Here is a 22,432-nt window from a genome sequence, read left to right as displayed (position 1 = left end):
CTAAATATGAATTTCTCTTTCTCTGACTGACATATTTTGCTTAGCATTATACGCTCTAGATCCATCCATGTTATTGCAAATCTTTCAGTGGTTTTTTAATGCACTGCATGTCCCTATACAAATACACATTTCTCTTTTACAAAACTGAAATCGTACTTTACATTAACTTTTATTCCTTGCCTCTTTTTATTTAATGGGAGCATTTTTCCGCATCATTGAGTATTCTTAAAAAATCATGATCTACACATCTATGTAATATTTTATCATATTAACCATAATTATTGATCATTTACTTATTATTAAATATTTATACTGTTTATATACATTCTCATATGTAACTCTGTATAGAAACATGTCTAATTATTTCTTATAATAAATTCCTCTAAGTCAAATTGCTAAGTCAATGAGTATGAACTTTTTTAAAGCTTTTAATATGTAATACTAAATTGCCATTCAGAACCTTTATACCAGTTTATTCCTCCCCCAGTAAATTATACATCTGTCTGATTCCCCAAAACTGGGAATCACCAATTTAAAAATTAATCTTTTTATTCAACAAAAATAGTAAATGAAGTAAACAGATCTTTCAGCTTCAGCAGATTTGCTATCATAATATGACCTAACTTCTTACAGATTCATCCCTAAAAACTCCCCAAAATCAAAATTTTAGGTTATCAGTTCTACTGGTGACTGTGTAATGCAGGAGCCCTCAAAAATGAAAACACCCTTGGTAGCTAAGTGCTTCTTACTTATTTTCAAAAACTACATTTAACTGGGTATTTTCCAATGAGTGTAATAGAAATACAACAGAATGGAAGTACATATAGACTGGAAATAATTAGTTCAAAGTTTCGATTCCAACCTGAGGACCTTTCTATTTGCCCACAGCAAAATCAGTTACTCACAAATTCTTTTGAATAAGCCACAGGTATCATTTATGGGCTATATTTGGAAATGGAGTCACACTGTAGGATGATTTACTCACCAGTAGCTGAAGAACCCCTTCTGCACCTAATTTCAGATGAACAGGATCTCTATCAACAACTTGCTTATTTTCACTAAGACCAGTTTATGGAGGGTTAAGTGCACTCATGGCCTTACCAACGCCCCGGTCATCCACTGTGGGATTATCAATCCACCGCTGTGCTTGTTCAATCTTGCCCTCCAGGTGGACAGCTGCCTTGGCGGGTCTGCTGTTGGCCACAGCCCTATTGGTTTTGGTCTGCAAGTTCTGCAGGGCCGTGGCCACCTGTTTGGCCAATGCTCGAGCCTCTGGGGAATCTCCTTTCCCCCTGAAAAGGAAAAAAAAAAAAAGCCATCCTGTCATAGACACTATTTACAGTGAGAGGATTTTAATTGCTACACAAATGCTAATGAGATGCCAAATTGCTAATGATTATTATTAGCTTAGTTTGGAAGGAGAGTGGTTTATTTATTTGGCACTAAAGTAAGAAATTGATCATTTAAATTCAGATTGCAGTATCCCAGTTAAAACATTAAATATGAGTTTGAGTCAATCTACCTCAATCAAGCTCAACCATTTGCTTAGCTGAGCTCAATCAAACATCACTAAGTTGGGGGGGGCACCTGGATGGCTCAGTAGGTTGAGGATCCGACTTCGGCTCGGGTCATGATCTCATGGTCTGTGAGTTCAAGCGCCGTGTCAGGCTCTGTGCTGACAGCTCAGAGCCTGGAGCCTGCTTTGAATTCTGTGTGTCTCTCTCTCCCTCTGCCCCTCCCCCACTCGTGCTCACGCACGCACGCGCGCACGCTCGCTCTCTCTCTCAAAAATAAACATTAAAAAAAAATCACTACATTGGCTGACCCCTCAGTTGACCATCAAGGAAAACACTAGTTCCCTCAGGGATTAGGCAGGCCCAAGTAGCCATGTAGGTTGTATAGCAGTAGTTGAAGCAGCTACAGTACTAGTTATAGAACTAGTAGTAAGTAGTACAATTTTTTGAGTCCCAACTCTGATAGTAAATAACACTCTTATGTTATTTAATCCTCATGACAAACCTAAGAGGTAGATACCAGTATTATCCCCATTATTCAAAAAGCAAAATTGAGGGACCAAAAGGTTGGATAACTTACCCAAGATCCTATCACTTACTTTGGTGGACTAGGGATTCAAACCCAGGCACTATGACTTCAGAGTCCTCACTCTTAGCTACTTACATTGGTATCAAAATAATTCTCCAATTCTTGCCATAACCGATTGAACTGGTTATCTAACTCAAAGACAACATGAACACAGTCAAGCAAGGAACCTAATTCCAGTGTGCATAAAAGTCATCTGGGATCTTAGTTTTAAATGCACCACCAGAAAAGATTATGATTAAGTACACCCCACTGTAAACGCAGTGGGGGTCCAGGCTGTACATTTTTCACAAGATTCCCAGGTGGTTCTGAGGTATGTTGTCCTTGGCCCATGCTTCAAAAACACTGCATAGTCAACTAGCGGTGGGTCTGGAACTAGAAAGCCTGGGACATGGTAGGGCAAAGCTAGACAAAGAACCCAAATAAACAAAATCAACACACAGACTGAAGCAGACAGCATGCCATACAGCTACTAACAAACAGAGGGAGTAGTTTCCAGTTGCCACCAGACCTGGCCATACTTCAAACTATTAAGTTCCATTAGACATTAGATGCCACTACACATTTCTGGCCTCCACTTTTTCTTGAGTTTCTTTAACCAAATACAGAAATAAAAAGAGAATCACAATTATGTATCACAAAGGGAGATTACTGCCCCCAAAACCCTACTCCAAAGACTTCAGATTCTAACCATTATGAACATATAAAAAATATGACACATTTTATTTCTCAAGTCCACCTAGAGAAAACTTCAGGTTAATCTTATCTGCCTCACCTGTAAAAATGAAAATGTTAGCCTACCAGCCAGAACAACTAATTTAGATATTCTCTCAAGAACTCCTTTGTGATTTTAAATTTCAGTACCTTCTCCATTATAAAGCTGGACAAAGAAGGTATTTACTTTGGTTCTGATCGTGGCTACTCCCACTGTCAGGAAGCTATGGATATGTATATGTTATACTAATAAGTAATGATGGCATATGACCACACAGGAAGGTTTGCTGTTCTCACCATTAGCATCAATTCTCTCTTCATCATTAAGAAACATTAATGAGTGCCTGATATGTATATGGAATCGTGTTCTGGTCCTTAAAACAGTTTCTCCTTTGAGTATTTTAAACTAGTGATAATGTAAACAGATTATATTAATGGGTTAATATTAACAAACATAGACCTAACTGTAAAGACATTATATTTTACAATGATCAAATTATTTTCTCTACCTACACAACTCAAGATTTGGGGTATAAAACAGTGATTCCCAAATGATCAACCTTGATATGTAATCAAACTTGAGCTGCTAAGTTGGTCTCTATCACAACCTCCTGCCTAAAGTATGTTTACCCTGCTCCCACCCATCTCCTATTCATGGTAGGCAGGAGTGTGCTTTCTTAGCCAGTATTGTCCTCTTGGTCAATACAAGACTTGAAAGAATTCTAAAGTACAAGTCACTGAGACAAGGTTAGGTACTCTCCCAGGGAAGAACAGGAAATGAAACATACAAGTTAAATGAAAAGCCAAATCTCACAAGATACTTGACTATGGTTATCCCTGAAGAAGTGGCTGGAGGCCTGAGGTGGAGAAGAAGCGACTTTTGTCCTCTTTTTTAATGTTCTTTTAGCAGTTTATTTAAGAGAGAAAAATACTGATCAAAGGAACAAAGCAACACCTCTTTATATAATCAAAGTAGAAGCCATGAAAGCCTTTAAAAGCAGTAGCTGTGGTGAGGACATTGTATTTAAGGATGTTTTATAACTGTTACATAAGAAATAACATTGCTGGGGAGAAAAGAAAGCATCTTCTTATGCCTCCTCCCCCTCCCCCCTGTCCACAGTCCACAGTATCTTTTCTTAGATAGCCACAAATATTTCCCTCTTGTGCCTGGGAAACAGTTATGCCACAAACATGATATAGCAGGAAAAGTCCTAGCTTAGAAATAAAAAGTGGATCTCAAAAAAGGAGTTCTTAGCATCCTAAATACATTAATTTAAAACCATGTGATCATCAATAAATCATTAAACCTCAGTTATGTCAATAATAAAACAGAAGTAATACCTGACCTAGCCATGTCACACAGAATCAACAAGAATACAGTGAAAGAGCATCACATGTGCATTTAACCTATAGCATTCAACTATATATGCACTTGGGGGAAAAAAGAGAGAGATTAAAAGGCAATGTCAGAAGTTAAATACATACTGTCTTCGTAGATCTGCTAATTTAGAAGTCAGAGCAGATATTTCTCCAAGAGAACGTAGAATGTCATCTCTCTCTTTAGGATCATCACATAATTCTGCTATTTTCCGAGCTTCAGCCAAAGCCCCTCGAATCTGTTCTTCTCCTTCTGGTCCACCATTTGGATCTGCAAGCCAATTCTAAACACATAAAAATGGAAAAAAAGCATACTGTGATCTCCTCATAAACCACATTTCATTCAACTGACAAGGCCATCAGAAATATTTCAAAAGTAATCACAAGGCACACCAGTGATCGCTTTTACAATGTTGATTCTTACTGTTTTAAACAGGTTCTTAGCTCAGGCAAAATCAAATCAATCCTCCATCTTCTTAAAAGTGATTTTTTTCCTTCCCCATCAGAATAAGTATCTTCAGGGGCGACTGGGTGGCTCAGTCAGTTAAGCGTCCAACTTTGGCTCAGGTCATGATCTCATGGTTCATGGGTTTGAGCCCCACATCGGGCCCTGTGCTGAAAGCTCAGGGCCTGGAACCTGCTTCAGATTCTGTGTCTCCCTCTCTCTCTCTCTGCCCCTCCCTCTCTCTCACTCTGTTTCTGTCTCTCAAAAATAAACGTTAAAATTTTTAATAAAAATAAATTTTAAAAAAGAGAATCTTCACAAGCATATCTTTGCTTTAATCACACCTTACTAATTCTTCAATTTCTCAAACATTTGTTTCTCTGTGAACTGCTTGAAAATCATTTTACAGGAGAGTGGCATCAGAAAACTTTAACCCTTTAACATTGCTATGACCAAATACAGTTATGAATTCTAAGATGAAGAAAAGCTTTTATATACTGTGATCTATACCAGGAACTAGAATTTTCTTAGTGCTCAGAGTACTTTCTCTTTTTTTTTTTTTTTTAATTTTTTCATTTTAGAGAGAGAGAGAGCACACATGCACAAGCAGGGTACAGGGGCAGAGGGAGGGAGGGAGGGAGGGAGAGAGAGAGAGAGAGAGAGAGAGAGAGAGAGAGAGAAAGAAATCCAGGCGGGCTCCACACTCAGCACAGAGCCCAATGCAGGGCTCAATCCCACACCCCTGGGATCATCACCTGAGCCAAAATCAAGAGTCAGACACTCAACCGACTGAGCCCCCCAGGTCCCCCCAGAGTACTTCCTTTAATCAAAGTATTCAAAATTAAGATCTCTATTTCAAAATAGAGTTAACATGAGTCTAAACCTGTGGTAGTAGAGGAAGTGTTAACATTGGTAATTGCTGGGAATCAGTCATCACTTAGAAACACCCATTATCTACCCATCTATATATATGGGGGGGGGGGTGGGGGAGGGAGAGAGAGAGATGCAGGATAATTATGGAACATTTCTCTTTTATTTCCCATCCCTCCTTAAAACCATCATTACTACCTGAGCAGCATCGATCTTCTTGGCAATGCTCTGCTTTGAGTTGGTCATAGCTTCCAGCTTGCGAGCTGCATTTTCCACTTTGGCTGTTAGCACATCCAGACCCTGAGATACCTGCTGGGCCTTCTGCATGGCCACTGGCGAGGCTCCTTGTCCTCTGCTCAAAACAGATGTTGTCATTGTACTCTCTCAAATACTTACTAGCAAAATATCATGAGAAGCACAAATATGTCATTTTTGTTAACATGCTTGTCTTTTTCCTTTCCCCTACTACATCTGGGATAGCACAAGAAAACAGAAGAGATAAAGCAAAACACCCAAACCATCCACTTTCTCCTTTGGCTTTTAAAAATATGCATTAGCTTCCTGGAACAGCATAACCACTTTACAGACCAGCCTGCAAATTTCAATAATAATGATTCTCCTTTTGATGGTGATTACATAATCAAGTCTGAACTTCAGGGGGAAAATGTGCTTGTGATCTTCTTGCTATGAGGGTTTTGTTACCATAGTAATGTGTGCTTTAGAAAAAAAAATCCCATTAGATTGTCTTATTTATGGGCAAGTATACATTGAAAATGTTTCAGGAAGCAGCAAGCACAGTATTACTGAAAGCACATGACACTAGGACCAAGTAGATCTGTGTTCAAAACCTGGCTCCTGGGACCTGTGAACCTTGTTTACAATGGGCTTCAGCTTTGTAACTTATAAAATGAGGGGTGTGCAGGTAACAATACTTGCCCTGCTTACCTAACAGAGTGGCTTCAAGCAAAAAAAAAAAAAAAAAAAAAAAAACAAAAAACCAAAACTTGAAAACACTATGTCAATAAAATAATACGAACATATAATTACTACTGTTATTAAATTGTCATGATTATTAAAATGAACCTAATAATAATCTTCAAGTCTACCTTCTACTCCTATGCAATCTATAAATATCAAAAACAGTTGTCACTGAGGTGACAAGAAACTGTTGTTTTCCATCACATTCTTAAAGAACTAATTTTACTATTTTCCTCTCCCAAAAGTGATACACTTCAAAAAATATGAGCATTATTAGAAACTTGTTTTCTCTTTGTAAGAGACTTTCCAAGTCATAACAAAATACGATTTGCCACATTTTTATAAGCTCATATATTTTTTAAATTTTTTAATGTTTATTTAGTTTTGAGAGAGAGAGAGAGAGCACAAGCAGGGGAGGGGCAGAGAGAGAGAGAGGGAGACACAGAATCCAAAGCAGGCTCTGTCTGTCAGCACAGAGCCTGACACAGGGCTCGAACCCACAAACCGTGAGATCATGACCTGAGCCGAAATCAAGAGTTGGCCACTTAACCGACTGACCCACCCAGTCGCTCTCAGATATTTTTAATCCACTCGGTCTGGTAAACTCAATGATGGGGTGGCAACTTTATCAGTTGGTATAATGGCATGGCTTATCCTCTTAACCTGAGCTTCTGATTTTAGGATGAACTCCAAAACATCTTTGCTTCCCTTTATAGTAGCATGGATCTGTCATTCATTTATCTATCTTTTCAAATTCATCCTTATTGGGGCACCTGGGTGGTTCAGTCAGTTAAGTGCCCAACTCTTGATTTCAACTCAGGTCATGTTCTTATGATTCATGAGATCAAGCCCCGCTGATAGTGCAAAGCCCGCTTGGGATTCTCTCTCTCTTTCTCTCTCTCTCTCTCTCTCTCTCTCTCTCTCCCTCTGCCCCACCCCACTCACACACACTCTCTCTCTCAAAATAAATAAAATAAACTTAAAAAAATAAATTCATCCTTATTTTTCATCTAAACCAATATGTGAAGTAATGAACTCAAATACTATTTATTGCCAGGTATATAAAAGATATATATACCTTTTATTTGTACTTGAGCTTTCCCTTTTATGTGCAGAGGAGTGGAAGACTTTGGGGATTTAATTTGCTTTTTTCCTTCATATCTAGTAATTCATGATGAGAAACCATGTTAGTATAAAAGTCCAATTGTGAAAATGTAAAAATATTGATGTGCTACATAATTTTTCATTCAAATAAAAAGTTTACTGAGCCCCATGAGAGGAAAAATATATCCTTACAATCTAGAAACCCTAGGTGAAAAGAAGAGTTATCAATGAGGAAATTGTTACTGAGTTTCAGCCACTAAAATGTTAAATAGCTAGGCATATTTAAGAAAAGCTAACAGGGGGATAGCTTTCTAATCTTTCATCAGGAAAGGATATTGCAGGCTCCAGTGTGAAGAAGGCCCATAGCTCCCTTCCCTGTTCTAGCCTTTTCTCTTTACAGATTTATGGCCGATCCCATACAGCAGCCACCTTGTTCTCTTGCTCAAATTCATCTTTCTCTGAACACATACAACTGTGTATTTGAGAATTCCAAGTGAAAACTGTCTACCACACTGTGAAAAGGCTGCAAACAAAAGAGCCAGCAGTGAGAAATTAGAAGAGCCAAGAATCTTGTCAAACTGCATTGGCATTTCTCCGAATGGGAACAGAACTTCTTTTTGTCCTTTCTGTAAAGTTCCTGTCATGCTCATGACAGGGGAGACTGCTTCACAGCAGGAGAAAAAGGCTCACTGGGTTCAATGAGATCACATTTATTTATGCAGTTCCTTCTCCCCTACAAGGTAGAGATCCTAAACCTGAAACCTCTGGAGTTCCCAGGACTGCAGTGAATCCACGATCCTCGGGAAATTATACATAATATTACAGGGGCAAGTTTATGTGCAACTTTTTACATAAAGATTAATGGCTCTCATGAGATTATAAAAATTATTTTGATCCAAAAAAGGTTAAGAACCACTCCTTTAAGAGTTGTATTCTTGGGGCACCTGGCTAGCTCAGTCGGAAAAGGGTGTGACTCTTCAACTCAGGGTCATAGGTTCAAGTCTCATGTTGCGTGCAGAGATTACAAAAAATAAATACACTTTAAAAAAACTGTATTCTTTTTTTTTTAATTTTTTTTAATGTTTATTTTTGAGAGACAGACAGAGACAGAGCATGAGTGAGGGAGTGGCAGAGAGAGAGGGAGACACAGAATCCAAGACAGGCTCTAGGCTCTGAGCTGTCAGCACAGAGCCCGACGTGGGGCTTGAATTTACAGTGAGATCATGACCTGAGCCGAAATCGGCTGCTTAACCGACTGAGCCACACAGGCACCCCCAAAAAACTGTATTCTTAAGTTTATTCTGTTAATACATTTTGAAACAAGTGTAATGGTGTACAACATGTCAAGGGGTTATTTCTGAGGCCTGTTTGTATGGAGGCCCTATATGTTCCAATTATCTCAAGATGTTTCATGACTTTCTTGAAGCCAAATTAAACTTCATCTACACTAGTATTTCATATTTCAATTTTTCCTCAATGCTGATATTATAAAAGTCCATAAAAATGAGGATAATCTTTTAGAGCTGCATTAACTCTATGGCTGAGTTTCAAAGAAGCCTATATTATACTGAGTTTTCTTAACAGTAAACTATATAGATTTAGTTTACAGGGGGAAAAGTTCTAACAGTCAAGTCTTAAAGGAAGTAAAAGAATTATGAAACCAAATGAATAATGACGAAATAGAGACTCAAAAGCCTAGAAATAACCAACTTACAGGATAACCTATTTAACTGGATTTTAGAATAACATGAACTAATTCTAGTGTTTTCACTCTTTGTTTCTTTTTACCCATCCTTCATAAAAGATATGGCTACCCATGCCAGACTTCACCACTGCCCCTTATTCTTTCTAAACCTATGGCTAGAAACCAAGATACCATATTTCTATTTCTATTTCAACCTTGCTACAAAGAATCTGCTACTTTGAAAGTTTATCAAAGGAGAAGTTCACTTCAATCTTGAAAGAATTAATAGAGTATAAAATCTGTGTTGTCCATTAGTCAAAAATAACACAGGGAAATTAGCAGAGACTTGGTCTCTGAATCACTTTGTCAGAAGTGAGATACGATCTGTTACCTAACGTGGGTAAGAGTAGAGCAATTTTACCGGGCTCGGAGTTCAGCCACTTGATCAGTCATCTGCCCCAGCATTTTACAGGTTCCCAGGATCTCTCTGCGTTCTTTGCCTGCACAGAGTTCACCAACTTTTCCAGCTTCGTCTAAGATCTGTCTGATGGCTTGCTCACCAGCATCCCCTAAAATAAAGAGATACTCAATATCCTCACTGTTGACATATTAATTATTTAGAAAGGATACTTTACAAGTCATTTCATTCATGAAGGAATGGGTGATTTTAGAAGACAAGTGAATAGAAGGCAATACATCTGATAGCTAACAGCCAAGCAGTGCCCTCATAAGCAGAGGGTGAGGTTTTAACCACAGATACTTCTAAAAAAAAAAAATACTTGGAACCATATCCATCTGGAGATGATAAGCAGCTTGTGGTAAGAATACAGATGATGAAAATAAGCTCTACTAATTTAATACTACTTAGCACCTCTAACCTCCATTAGGCTTTTCACATTCATTCAAATATTAATCTAAAACTGAATATTAGATTAGAAAATCCATAAAACCCAGCTCAGTAACCCATTTGGGTCCTTACCTAAGTCAAATTTTCTTTCCAATTCTTATTGGCATCATTTAATCTACTAAATTAAATACTTTTTTGACATAAATGGAAATCTGCCCAATGGGAACTAGAAAGAGAAGAGTTTGGTTTTTTTTTTAATATTTATTCATTTTTGAGAGGCAGAGAGCAAGCATGAGTGGGGGAGGGGCAGAGAGAGAGGGAGACACCAAATCGAAGCAGGCTCCAGGCTCTGAGCTGTCAGCACAGAGCCCGACATAGGGTTTGAACTCACGGACCATGAGATCCTGACCCGAGCTGTAGTCGGGTGCTTAACTGACTGAGCCACCCAGACTCCCTAAAGATAACAGGTTTTTTTTTTTTAAATAATTTTTTTAAGTTTATTTATTTTGAGAGAGACAAAGCAAATGGGGGAGGCGCAGAGAGAGAAGGAGAGAGAGAATCCCAAGCACACTCTGCACTGTCAGCACAGAGCCCAATCTGGGGCTCAATCTCATGAGCCATGAGATCATGACCTGAGCTGAGACCAAGATCTGGGCACTTAACAAACTGAGCTACCCAGGTGCCCCAAGACAAGAGTTTTTATTCAGAATAATTACCTTTCAGATTCAGGGAAGAAGTGAGCCAATATTCTGGCAGAGAATGCCCACTTCAGCTTGGTTTATTCCTCCATGATGAGAGGTGATTAGTCTATGCCGTTCATCTTTTTAAGGACCAGTAATGCTTCAATTAGTCAAAACTATCAGAGAATGGAGTATGCCCCTAAATGTTGCAGTAGTTATCTCAGAATTATGAGATTATGGAAAGACCCTCTTTCTTTATTTGTTTGTTTGCTTGACTTTTCGCTTTTTACTGTATCTGTCAGGAAAGTAGAACCAGTGGGTTACCTGGAGAGGCACTGGGATCACGGAGCCAACCCTTGGCCTGGTTCAGTTTGGAGTCTATGGAGGCCAATGCTCTCTTCATGGCTTCAGTGTCCTTTTGAAGAGAAACACCACAATTATTTTCTTTGCAAAAACTGAGATACCATGATACAAAGTAAGACAGAGAAAAAGTTACAGCACTTAACATACAATAGCTAATGTAGTCCTAAAACAGCCTTAAAAATACTCTCATCACACCAGAGTGCTTATTTCTGTCAAAATGCAGCATTGTTCATGCAAATCTTCAGTTAATTCTATTTTGTTTTCTGGTTTCTCTATTGCTAGACTGTTAAAACTGGTAAAATCACTCAAGCCAAAAGATGCTTAATGTCTGCAGCAGGAAAAAGCCCTGTTGTCACATGCCTCATTATCAGCCTTTCCACTCATCTAGCGCAACCCTGGCAAAGCCCTCCCTGCATCAGGGAAGCCTCATTAGCATGTGGCGCCACAAATCACAGTTCTTTTACATCTTGTTTTGAAATACACAAACACTGGATGATGCTTCACTATACTTAATTAATCTGAAAAACTTGGAATTACTGGTTGGAAAAAAACTGAAAATTTTAATCTAGCAATTTAGTTTTAATTCCACAAATAAACCACTGAATGTAATGTAAGAAAAAAGTGTTTTTCTGGCCTTCCCTGCCATCCTCCTCACCCTCCTCATTCTTCGTTCCTTTACCATCCTAACCTGGAAGGAGAGGCAGAATAAAATAAAGCGGGTCTCAATTTATTGCTTACAATCAGGATTCAAAATGGCTAGCATTAAACTACCATAAAACCTCCCAGGATATGGCATGAGAAGCTGAAACAGACTAAAACTATACCTATAGTTTGATGAAGTTTTTAAAATTTCATCAAAGTTTTGCTCTAGGGAACTGGCTCTTAGAGAGTTCATCCATCAAAGCATGGATTTAACCTCTGAAGCTCTGGGCAATGCCCTGAATCCTTAACTTTTTTTCACTTTCCAATCCTGCAAAACTGGGGTTCTTAAAGGTGTTGTATCACCATGTTTCCACACGGGGGCACAAGGAGCATCCCCCCCCCCCCCCCCCCCCGCAACTTTTAATTCAAACAAGAATTAGTACAGTATACTAATACAGAGTAAGTGCTGACAACGCTCACAGGCCTAAGGTCAGCAGCCTGACCACAGTTTTTCCAAAGTACCTACTCACATTATAAGGACTCTCGGCTTTAGGATTTCTTCCTTCCCCATTTAAACAGATAATGACTGCTCTCCGTTTTAACCCTGGCAATCAAAGACTCTGAATAGCAAATTCTCAGCCACAGCAATGAATGAGAAGTGAACTAAATTACTGAAAAAAATTTAAAGAAAATATTTTCTATTTCTAAGTTATTCGGAATTATGGGGGCTATCTATCAACAGAAGGCAGAGAGAGTCATGACAGTATTTTGAAATCCATTTGTAATTAGTACAAGCAGACAAATGGCATTTTTTAAGTGCTTTCGTTCTCAGTGGCTTAAATATCTGCTCCTCCTCCATCTTGTTCTACGGCAAAGCCTGCCTTTAAAATCAGCATTAGCATGATTCCAAATTAGCAAGGCCCAAATCAATACCTGTTTAGAGAGACTCGGGCAACTCCCAACCTCAGAGAATTAGATAGCCGTTAGTGTCTAATATAAGTTATAGGACTTCATCTGGATACAGAAAAAAAAAAATCACAATCTCTGACCGAGGCAGTATGCACACACTCTGAAGAGAAATCATATCCATGTAAAAATACTTCATAACCATTTCCCTAACACACTATGTTTTTAGTGAAATAAAATCAGAGATTTATTGCATTTCAAAAACCTAAATTCACAGGAACAAAGATCACATTTTGTGTGTGTCTACTCTAGCATTAATGGCTACTAGTTTGGGACTCCCTGGCTGGCTCAGTCAGTAGAGCATGCAACTCTTGATCTCAGGGTTGTAAGTTTGAGCCCACGTTGGGTATGAAGACTACTTTAAAAAAGATTAAAAAACAAAAGATTAAAAAGATTAATTTGGAAACTAACTTTGAGGATTTCTTGCAAGTCAAGTTCTTTATTGAACCTCAAATTTAAATATAATTTAGTTTTACATGAGGCGCCTGTGTGGCTCAGGCAGTTAAGTGTCCAACTTTGGCTCAGGTCTGATCTCACCACTGGTAGGTTCAAGCCCCGTGTCAGACTCTGTGCCGACAGCTCAGAGCCTGAAGCCTGCTTCAGATTCTGTGTCTCCCTCGTTTTCTGACCCTCCCCCACTCGCACTCTGTGTGTGTCTTTCTGTCAAAAATAAATAAACATTTAAAAAATAAATAAATATAATTTAATTTCACAAATTAAGAAACAAGGGCTCAGTCCTACAAACCGAACTGATCTCAGGTTTGCTGACATCAAACCCATGAACTCTTTCCTTTTACCAAAAAGAGCTGCCAAAGATTCTACTAACCTTATGTTATGCAGGTCCTTGCCTTGTTGATGTTGGCTTGGGTTAATAGTGTCCAGAAAATAAGCTCTAGAAATCAAAATCATAATCCTCACTAACCTAAAGGAGTTATTTTATTCTCCATTGCCCAAAAAAGATTTGAAACATAATGACAAAAAAGTGGCTTTGCTCTACTCAGTACCCTCAAAACTAATTGTTTTTTTTCCTCCCTAATAAAGCATCAATGACCACCACTCTTGAAGGAGAGAATCTAATTCTCAGGAAGTGAGTAATTGACTCCTGAGTGGAAGATGATGTGGCATCAATAAATTAAAATTCAGAGGTGCTGGTTTTCCCCTAAAAAGCATCTACAGCAAAGTTGAAATGAAGCTGCAATTTTAAACTGGGAATTTCAATTAGTTACCAAAGTTTTTAATAGCCTGAATTTTAGATAATTTTGGTGTTTAAGACAGTAACTGAAAGCACCACCTTACATTCTTTCTGGAACAGAGCAAGTTTTGAATAAACATTTAAACATATTACATTTTAATGTCATATCTATTAAAATAAAAAATATCCATGGGAACAAATATTTTGGTCTTCTAAGAAACCCATATATATTTCTTTTGAAGGGCAGTATTTATTATGGAATTAAAAGAATTGTCATAAGCAACATAAGAAGTATATTAATATCGAATATGATATAAACCAAGTGACTGAACAACTAGGACCAGAAGTCAATTTTGAGATATATTTATAAAGGGGGAAAATAACCATAACCCTGTGGTCAACCGTACTATGTACCACAAAGTTTTCATTAAGCCATATGAAGCCTAAATACCAAGTACAATCTGGATATTAAATAGAAGGGAAAACAAAAACAAAAACAAACAAAAAAACACACACCTCATTTGAATATTTTCTCTGCAAAATCTCAAATTTGGGAAAGAGAAAAGTCTCCACCAATTTCTTCTCTCAGTTTTTTTTTGTTGTTTTTTTTCTTAATGTTTATTTTTGAGAGAGAGAGAGAGAGAGAGGTTTTTTTGTTGTTCTTTTTTTCTTAATGTTTATTTTTGAGAGAGAGAGAGAGACAGAGAGACAGAGCGTGAGAAGGGGAGGGGCAAAGAGAGAGGAAAACACAGAATCCAAAGCAGGCTCCGGGCTCTGAGCTGTCAGCACAAAGCCTAACGTGGGGCTCAAACTCACGAACTGCAAGATCATGACATTGGGCTGTTAAGATCATGACCTGAGCCAAAGTCAGAAGCTCAACTAACTGATCCACACAGGTCCCCTGTTCTCTCTCTCTCTCTTTTTTTTAAGGAGTGACTGTTTTTTAAAAAGACCAGATCTAAGTGTGCAGCTCTGGGGACAGCTGACATGTCACCTCCCGCTATGGTCCCTTCTACAGTAAAACTCTTCTGAGTTCAACTTTTAAATGAAAAAACCACGGTGGCTGGGCACTGTCGCACACCAGAAAGCAGAGGGACAACCTTAAAAGAACTCCTTTCTGTACACCCTCCCAGGAACTGAAACGCTCCTGAAATGTAATACAAAGTGAGATCTAAAGAACACTGACTAGAACTGAGAACCAGAGCTCCTCCTACAAATAATCAAGAGGAACTGTAGTAGAAAAAGGGAGGTCCTACAATGCCATGTTCCAGAAAATTTGCAGTATGGGACTAAGGACCCCCTCTTGTTCACTGCCCAACCTACTCTCCCTTTTCCCACTGACACTTCCCCTCCCCACCTTTCCCTTCCCACTCTGTTCCATTCCTGGTGGCATTCCCCTCCCCCACCCTTAAATTAGTGTTTTAAACAAAGATGTTTCTGGAAAGCATAGACTAAGCAGAACAAAATTTTACAAACTACATTTAAGTGGTGGGAGAAAGTTGTCTACCCCTGAAATTTCAGAGAAGTTACTCTCCCAGACTTCAGTTCCCCATCTTTGAGAATACCTCCCTACCACCAAAATAAAAAAGAATAGCTTCCCAGCTCTAAAATTCTATGCCACCCTATGTGCACACAATCAGAGGTAGCAACTACAAGATCACTTGGATCAGAAGGGAAATCTCAATTGCTTTAACATTTTGGGCTTTTCTCCTTTTAGAGGGGAGGGGCTAAAATATCATAAATGCCTAATTAACTATTTATCTCAAACTCCAAGAGATAAGTCTTTTATTGTATTTGCTGCTAACATAAAACACTCTAAGACTCCTTAAGAAGCTCCATCATGTTGTACACCTGAGACTAATATACCATTATATGTCAACTATATCTCAGTAATAAAAATAAAACACCTACAATGGAATCATTTTAATTAACTGATTCAATCTTAAATCATGTTTCATTTTCATAGTAGACATTCTAATAATAATATAAAAAATCCTCACATACAACCTTATTTTTTCAAAAATGATATAAAAATCAACCCTTAAATCTCAATGGTCTGTATTTAACAGCAAGTATTATAGGATCACATGTTCTAATCACTATTTCCTTCTTTGGTAGGGTAAAGTAATCTTCGGTGCAAGACATCTGAGTCAGTCACTACATTTACTCACGACCAGCCTAGGCCCACAGTGGAAGGAGATCCACTACAAGAACTAATTCTGAATAATAGCATCTAATGACTCAAGGAGCAGTTGTGGGAGTGCCTATGTAGGGCTCAAAAACTCTTAGCTTTTAAAATTTTTCTCACTTCCTCTTGATTCTCAGCATGCATCAACAAACAAGTAACGTAAATACAAAAAAAAGAGATTAGGTATAAATTGCTAAATTTACAAAGGGTAGGATTATGATTGTGTTTAATTCACAAATTCTTTTGCTTCACAATGTATACTAAATTAATTTTTAATGATCACTATGACTGTTGATTTCAGGAGGGGAAAATTTTTACTTTCAAAATAAAATAGTTTTTTAAGTGAAAGTACTTTTAACTTTGTAAATCTGTAATTTGAAGGTAGGTATAAAAGGTAAAATAATCAGCTATTGCATTGCCTCTTTAAAAACTTAACTTATTTGGCAAGACGCACTTTTACCAAGAATTTTTTCCACTTACTTTCTTCCCCCACTTTTCTAGAGGAACCATCACTTTCCAGGAGAAAACTGCACCAATGGGGAAGCATGAAACAAGTATGGTAAGACAAAGTTAATTCTTTATTGGCAGGGTCGAGAGGAGGTAAAAGATATATGTAAATAGAATGAGGACCCAGTGGTCAAAGACAGACATAAGGTCTGATTAACTCACTGCTTACAGCTGAGCAATGAAAGATGCATAATGCTACCAAACTAAAAAAATAACCAAAATCCTAGTTACCAATTTCCATTCTCAAGGTGAAATTTTTTTTCTAAGCGTTCTTGCAACTAATAGAAACAATCAAACTTAAGGGGTAGGGCGAAGTAGAGTGAATGGGGATGGGGTTGGAAGTAAGATTTGTCATGTACATCTTTTTGTAGCATTTTGATTTTTGAACCAGGTAAATGTATAACAAAAGCAAAATGAGATTTAAAAATAAACATTTCTTGTTCATTCTGATGTGATTATATACTTGAGCTTCTTTCAGGTGAACTAATTTTATTTACTTTCTTTCATTCTGATAGTTGTATAGTACCCTAACAGTCTGGTTCCTTCCAGATCAGCATAAGACTAAAACATCTACAAGAATGTACACAGTGGGGACCAGGTCTGTTTCCCTTGTATATTTCCCCAAGTGCCTAATGCTTGTCCTGAAAAACTCCACTGACCACATTTAAAAAAAAAAAAAAGAAGCATCTCTCAATGGAACTTGCACAAAATAAAGCTTAATAACACTTATTAACTAAATGATGGATAACTTTTCCCTTCCAAAAATAGAAAACCATTAAAGTCGTAATGCCTGCTCCTCTTTTTTGCTATTTCTCATCTGCTAGAAGCAAAGGAGAGAGAATAAGGAAAGAGATTAGATTAGGGGACCATGAGGTGATGGAGAACTATGGCTGATTCACAGCTTAGCAGGACATGCAGTGAACCACGAACTGAAGTTAGGAAAAACTTTAGATACACTTAACTTTTTCCCTTTAGATTTTGAAGGCTAGGATTATTGTGAAGGGCAGGTGCCCCATCTAAACTCCTTAGCCTACCCATTTCCATTATGGTTAAAACCTCAGCGACACATCTCCTAAAGCAAAATTCCAGAGCCTGCAAAGAAGACTGGTAGCAAATGCAAATACAGTGATGGCATCTGCTAGAAGTTTCCTTTCCTAAGAGCAGGGTCCACAGGTAACTTGGAGGTCACCCAGCTACTTAGAGAAACTTGCCCCTCAAATGAAGTCAGTAGGAATGACCAGGCCAAAACAGTTCTCAGGAGCCTGTTCAAAAAGATGAAAGCACCCACCAAACACAGAAAGTCTGATATCCCATAGTAATGTATTTTCTTTTGCTTTCCCCAAAGAAATAGCTCAATACGAGCCAGAGTCAGTCTGCCAGACACAGCCCCGAGTCCCAGATTAAACCACATTCTGACGCACATTCGGACACAGTGTTACACACCGGCACACGGAATAAGGCACGGCACACAGCACAAGAAAACCTCACAGACATGCTTTTTCTCTTTTTAAGCGAAAAAGAAACTAGAGGGCAAGAGAAAGCTTACCTTCTAAATGTGAGAAAAAGAATAAAACAAACAAGAGAACAAAAAAAAGATGCATAAAGAAGTCATAACAGGGAAGTGAAAGTTGTCAAATATGCAAAAGCAAAATTAAGTAAAATATCAAAGACTTAAAATGATTTCACCATATAGATTTAAAATACAGTCTTAGAACTTGTTCAAGAGCTTTGTGCCTCTGTAAACAAATCCATAGTTTTAAGATAAGCTAATTTCCTTCTGCATATTTAGATTCACTTTCTGGGCAACAAGAGAGAGGGCTGGTGATTTTAAGACCCCACCTTTGACCTTACCTTATAGGTGTCCTGGAGGATAAACACAGCCCTACTGCGCACCCAGTGGAAGTCATATTACAAATCCCCTCTTTGCTACTAGCCTGCTGGGGGCTCTGGAAACACCATCTGAGTCACACATGGAGTGTGTTTCCTCCACTGCTTGTATCTTGGGCTCTACCCAGGAAAGCGTAAACCCAAGTGCCCCTATTCTCCCAGAGAGTCACTAGACAGGGAGAAGGACACCACAGTAGCAGCAACACAAGACCACTGCTACTAGGCTCTAGAAGAAATCCACCAACTCTTTTGGAGTCCAGGAAGAAATTCTAGATAAAGGGTGAATAGGACCCTCAAACGAGGTTTTCACGAATGCGCAAACTAATATTTTAATTAAGCTTTCCTTAAGGAAAATGGTATGCTGAAGGGACACACCTAGAAATGCCAACAATTTCCTCTGTAGATTTCTTAGTTCAAAGGTTGGTTAAGGAAAAGTTTCCATAAAATTCAGTCACAGGCATATTCTGTATCCTACTTAGTCACCTAGCAACAACCACCCACATAAAAAGGGAGGGTTCCCACCCAGGGGAGTAGACACCACATCAGAATTCCTCCACCAGACCAGCGAGGGTCCAGCTTAAAGAAAAAGCTACACATCTGAGCCTTCAACTGGCCATTCACCCCACATACCCATTTCTTTGTTCTAGTCTGGGGCAAAGTAAATTTGCAAAAGCAGCAAGTAACCCATGAAACCCATGAAGAGTGAAGTAGAAATTATTTCATAAAATCTGAGTACTCTTACGCCACCCACAATTACAAGATAAAATGTAAGGGGAGAATTCAGGAGTTTTCTTATTTCCCCTCTGAGAACACACACCTTGCTGGCCCAGGCATCTTCATCCCAAGAAGTGAGTTGTAATACACGGATGATCTCATTAATTTCAGCACTCATCTTTTCTACAGTAAAATTGCGATTTTTCAAAGCTTCTTCTATTCCTTGGTTTTTTGAATTTTTAGTTGTTACAAAAATCTTCATAGCTGTAAAAATAAACGATCAGAAACTAAGCTTAGAATTTAATCTTCCTGTATGACAACATTCACACAAGATATTCCATATTTTAGTACATGTTTTGGGTTTCTAAGATCTTAAAAAGAATATAGTAGTTTGGCTCAGTTGGTGGAACGTGAGACTCTTGATCTCGGGTTGTGTGTTTGAGGCTTACATTAGGCGTAGACATACCTTAAAAAAATAAAATCTTAAAAAAAAAGAATATACTAAAAACAAAACAAAACAAACAAACAAAACACTGAAGGCTGCCAATGAAGTTCCAATATCAGCAACCTTAAGGTACAAGACATCACTACAAATGATCAGGGAGCTAATCTGACATGCATATATAGATGACCTATAATCCCAAAATGTCCAATATCCTTCTAAATCAGTTATCATCCCAGCCCTAACACTGTGCCCCATCTAATGCACACCCAATAGGACAAGACAAAAATAGTCAGTACAACTGTAACTGGAGTATGCTCCTGCACCCAATCCTAATGAAGATCCCAAAATACTGAATTTATCTTTCAGAATTTCTCTCAACATGTAGTAGGAACTTTTTAACCCCTGAAAGTACAAGAAAATACTGATAATTTGAAGCACTAGAGAAAGAGAATATCTTCCCATAAAATAATTAAAATTGTGAAGACAAAGACTAACCAACACTTTATTGAGTTACCCAGATCAGAAAGAAATCTTGCTCCGAAAACTCTTCTATCACATGGAACAGCTGGCCTCAAAAACATTTCCCACGGAGATAGTAAGACTCTACTCACAAATGTTTTGTTTTCTGGTTCATATAAGGGCTTTCTGAGCTCTTACATTCACCTCTCCTTTTTTAGCTACTACCTGAAATGCCAAAGCAGGAAGGCAGGATCTGGGGGTGCCAGGACATGCCCTACAAGATTTTGGAAACAGGAAACAAACAAACAAAAAAAAGACAGACTATAGAGCTGCCCTCTGACAGTTAAACTAACCCTTAACTTGACTAAGATAGTTTATGTGAACCATGAGGTATCTGGTACATACTACACACCCAATGAGTGTAGCTCCCTCTTGCTAGCTGAGACAGCGGCCACCATGTTTGCATTTCTGGGCTCTACCCAGTGGAAAAGAAGTCCCATCTGGTACACTAGCTCTGTACAGTTCAATTTATTTTAGGAAAAACTGTGGACTTTGGGGTCACTTCATTGTCATATAGTACTCTATAATATCCATTCCAGCTAATTCTTTTTTCATAACACAAATAAAAGTGTCAATATTCATATGCCCATAACTAAAGTTTCTAGACATTCTACCTCCTAGAAAAGGAGCCTAGCAGAACTATGAGAACAGAACTGGGCAACAGGAAAGGCAGCTTCAAACAAAGAGCAGGAGAAGGAGGACATTACAGAAGATGAATACTGGGTCTTAGCCAATCAGCTACAGCCATCAGGTAACACCCAATCTATCAGGTCTCATTTTTACCCAGCCTGAAGGACATGCAACCGAGAGCAGCAAAAGAAAATGAACTTCAGGAGTTTAGAATATAGTGACTTTTTTTTTCCTGTAAGATAATGTACAGGCAGAAAATACCTGAAATGAGAACTGGCAGCAACTCTTTCACAGTGTTCATGGAGTTCACCAACATCACTCGGTGCTCCTGGTGAGTCAGTTCCTGCTGCCTTTCATCAATCATCTTGGCCATCTTTGTCATTCCTGGGGCATAAGGAATAAATTGTGCAGGGTGAGTCGTGAAACGATCCAGATTCACTTTCTGAGCCTAAATTCATTACGAATGACTACAAAAGTCCAAACTGATTGTCGGCTTATTTAAACAACAGATACTGTCACTGAACTGTAGCATTTTTGATAAAAATTTTTCAGGGCAGCTGTAACAATGCAACTTTATTCATTTCATTAAAAGTAATTTGTTAAATGTAAATCCAAACTATGACATAATTTTCACATGGTTGACATATAAAATATACTATATCTATATATTATAAATAATATAAATAATATATATTATAAATAATATATAATATAATGTATAATTATAATATAAATAATATATTATATGTATATAAAATATAAAAACATATTTGTGAAAAACAAATATGTATTTGCAAAAAATGAATAAAAATATTTTGCCTGGTTACTACACATACCAGGTTCACATAATGTATCTGGCCACTGCACGTATGTAAGAATGTCATGCAAGCTGAGGCACCTGGGTGGCTCAGTCAGCTGAGCGTATGACTTTGGCTCAGGTCATGACCTCGCAGTTAGTGAGTTCGAGCCCCACATCAGGCTCTGTGCTGACAGCTCAAGGTCTGAAGCCTGCTTCTGGATTCTCCCTCTCTCTGCCCCTCCCCTGCTCATGCTCTCTCTCTCTCTCTCTCAAAAGTAAAGACATTAAAAAAAAAAAAAAATAGTAAAAAAAAAAAAAAAAATCTCATGCGAGCTTAGTACTGAGAATCTAGTGGCTGAAAAAAATCTTAAGAATTACAATAATGTGTTTTGTTTTCATCTTTATATTTTTCTGTACTTTCCGATTTGTCCAAAATAAGCATGTACTATTTTTATAATTAGAAACAAATAGAAATATTATAAAAATAATTATACTAAGGACAGCAATCAAAAGCATCTGGTGTTTTGGAACCGGCCTGCTAGCACTTTTTGTTTACTTTGGTTATTATTCAAAGGTGCTATGTGATTCTCTCAAGCTTTGGTTTTCAAACTGCTCTTAAGATTTCTTAAGTAGTTGCACAGATCATCAAAGGATACCAAAGAGGGGTAGGAAAGGAGGGGTTGCCCCTGCCTCATTCAGAATAGTTCCATTTTTGTCTTTATATGTTGGGATTCCGTGTAAGATTTTATTTGAAGAAATAAACTTTATTTTCCCAGTGCTA

General features: G+C 38.0%; 1 protein-coding gene across 2 annotated transcripts in view; it reads right to left on the bottom strand.

The window, feature by feature from the left end:
- Window positions 1-22,432, bottom strand: part of VCL (vinculin) — a 110,795-nt gene that overhangs the window by 23,430 nt on the left and 64,933 nt on the right. For both annotated transcript variants that reach the window (XM_043598121.1, XM_043598122.1), the window contains exons 5-11: window positions 21,114-21,236; window positions 19,362-19,522; window positions 11,124-11,214; window positions 9,694-9,841; window positions 5,705-5,858; window positions 4,300-4,475; window positions 1,102-1,292 (exon numbers count right to left, since the gene is read on the bottom strand). In XM_043598121.1, the coding sequence (XP_043454056.1) occupies window positions 1,102-1,292; window positions 4,300-4,475; window positions 5,705-5,858; window positions 9,694-9,841; window positions 11,124-11,214; window positions 19,362-19,522; window positions 21,114-21,236 (1,044 nt within the window). The remainder of the gene's footprint in view (window positions 1-1,101; window positions 1,293-4,299; window positions 4,476-5,704; window positions 5,859-9,693; window positions 9,842-11,123; window positions 11,215-19,361; window positions 19,523-21,113; window positions 21,237-22,432) is intronic.

Source organism: Prionailurus bengalensis, chromosome D2 (assembly GCF_016509475.1).
Source record: "Prionailurus bengalensis isolate Pbe53 chromosome D2, Fcat_Pben_1.1_paternal_pri, whole genome shotgun sequence".
NCBI lineage: Eukaryota > Metazoa > Chordata > Mammalia > Carnivora > Felidae > Prionailurus > Prionailurus bengalensis.
The sequence above is the reverse complement of the archived record's forward strand: the minus strand, read 5'-3'. Positions and strand labels throughout refer to the sequence as shown.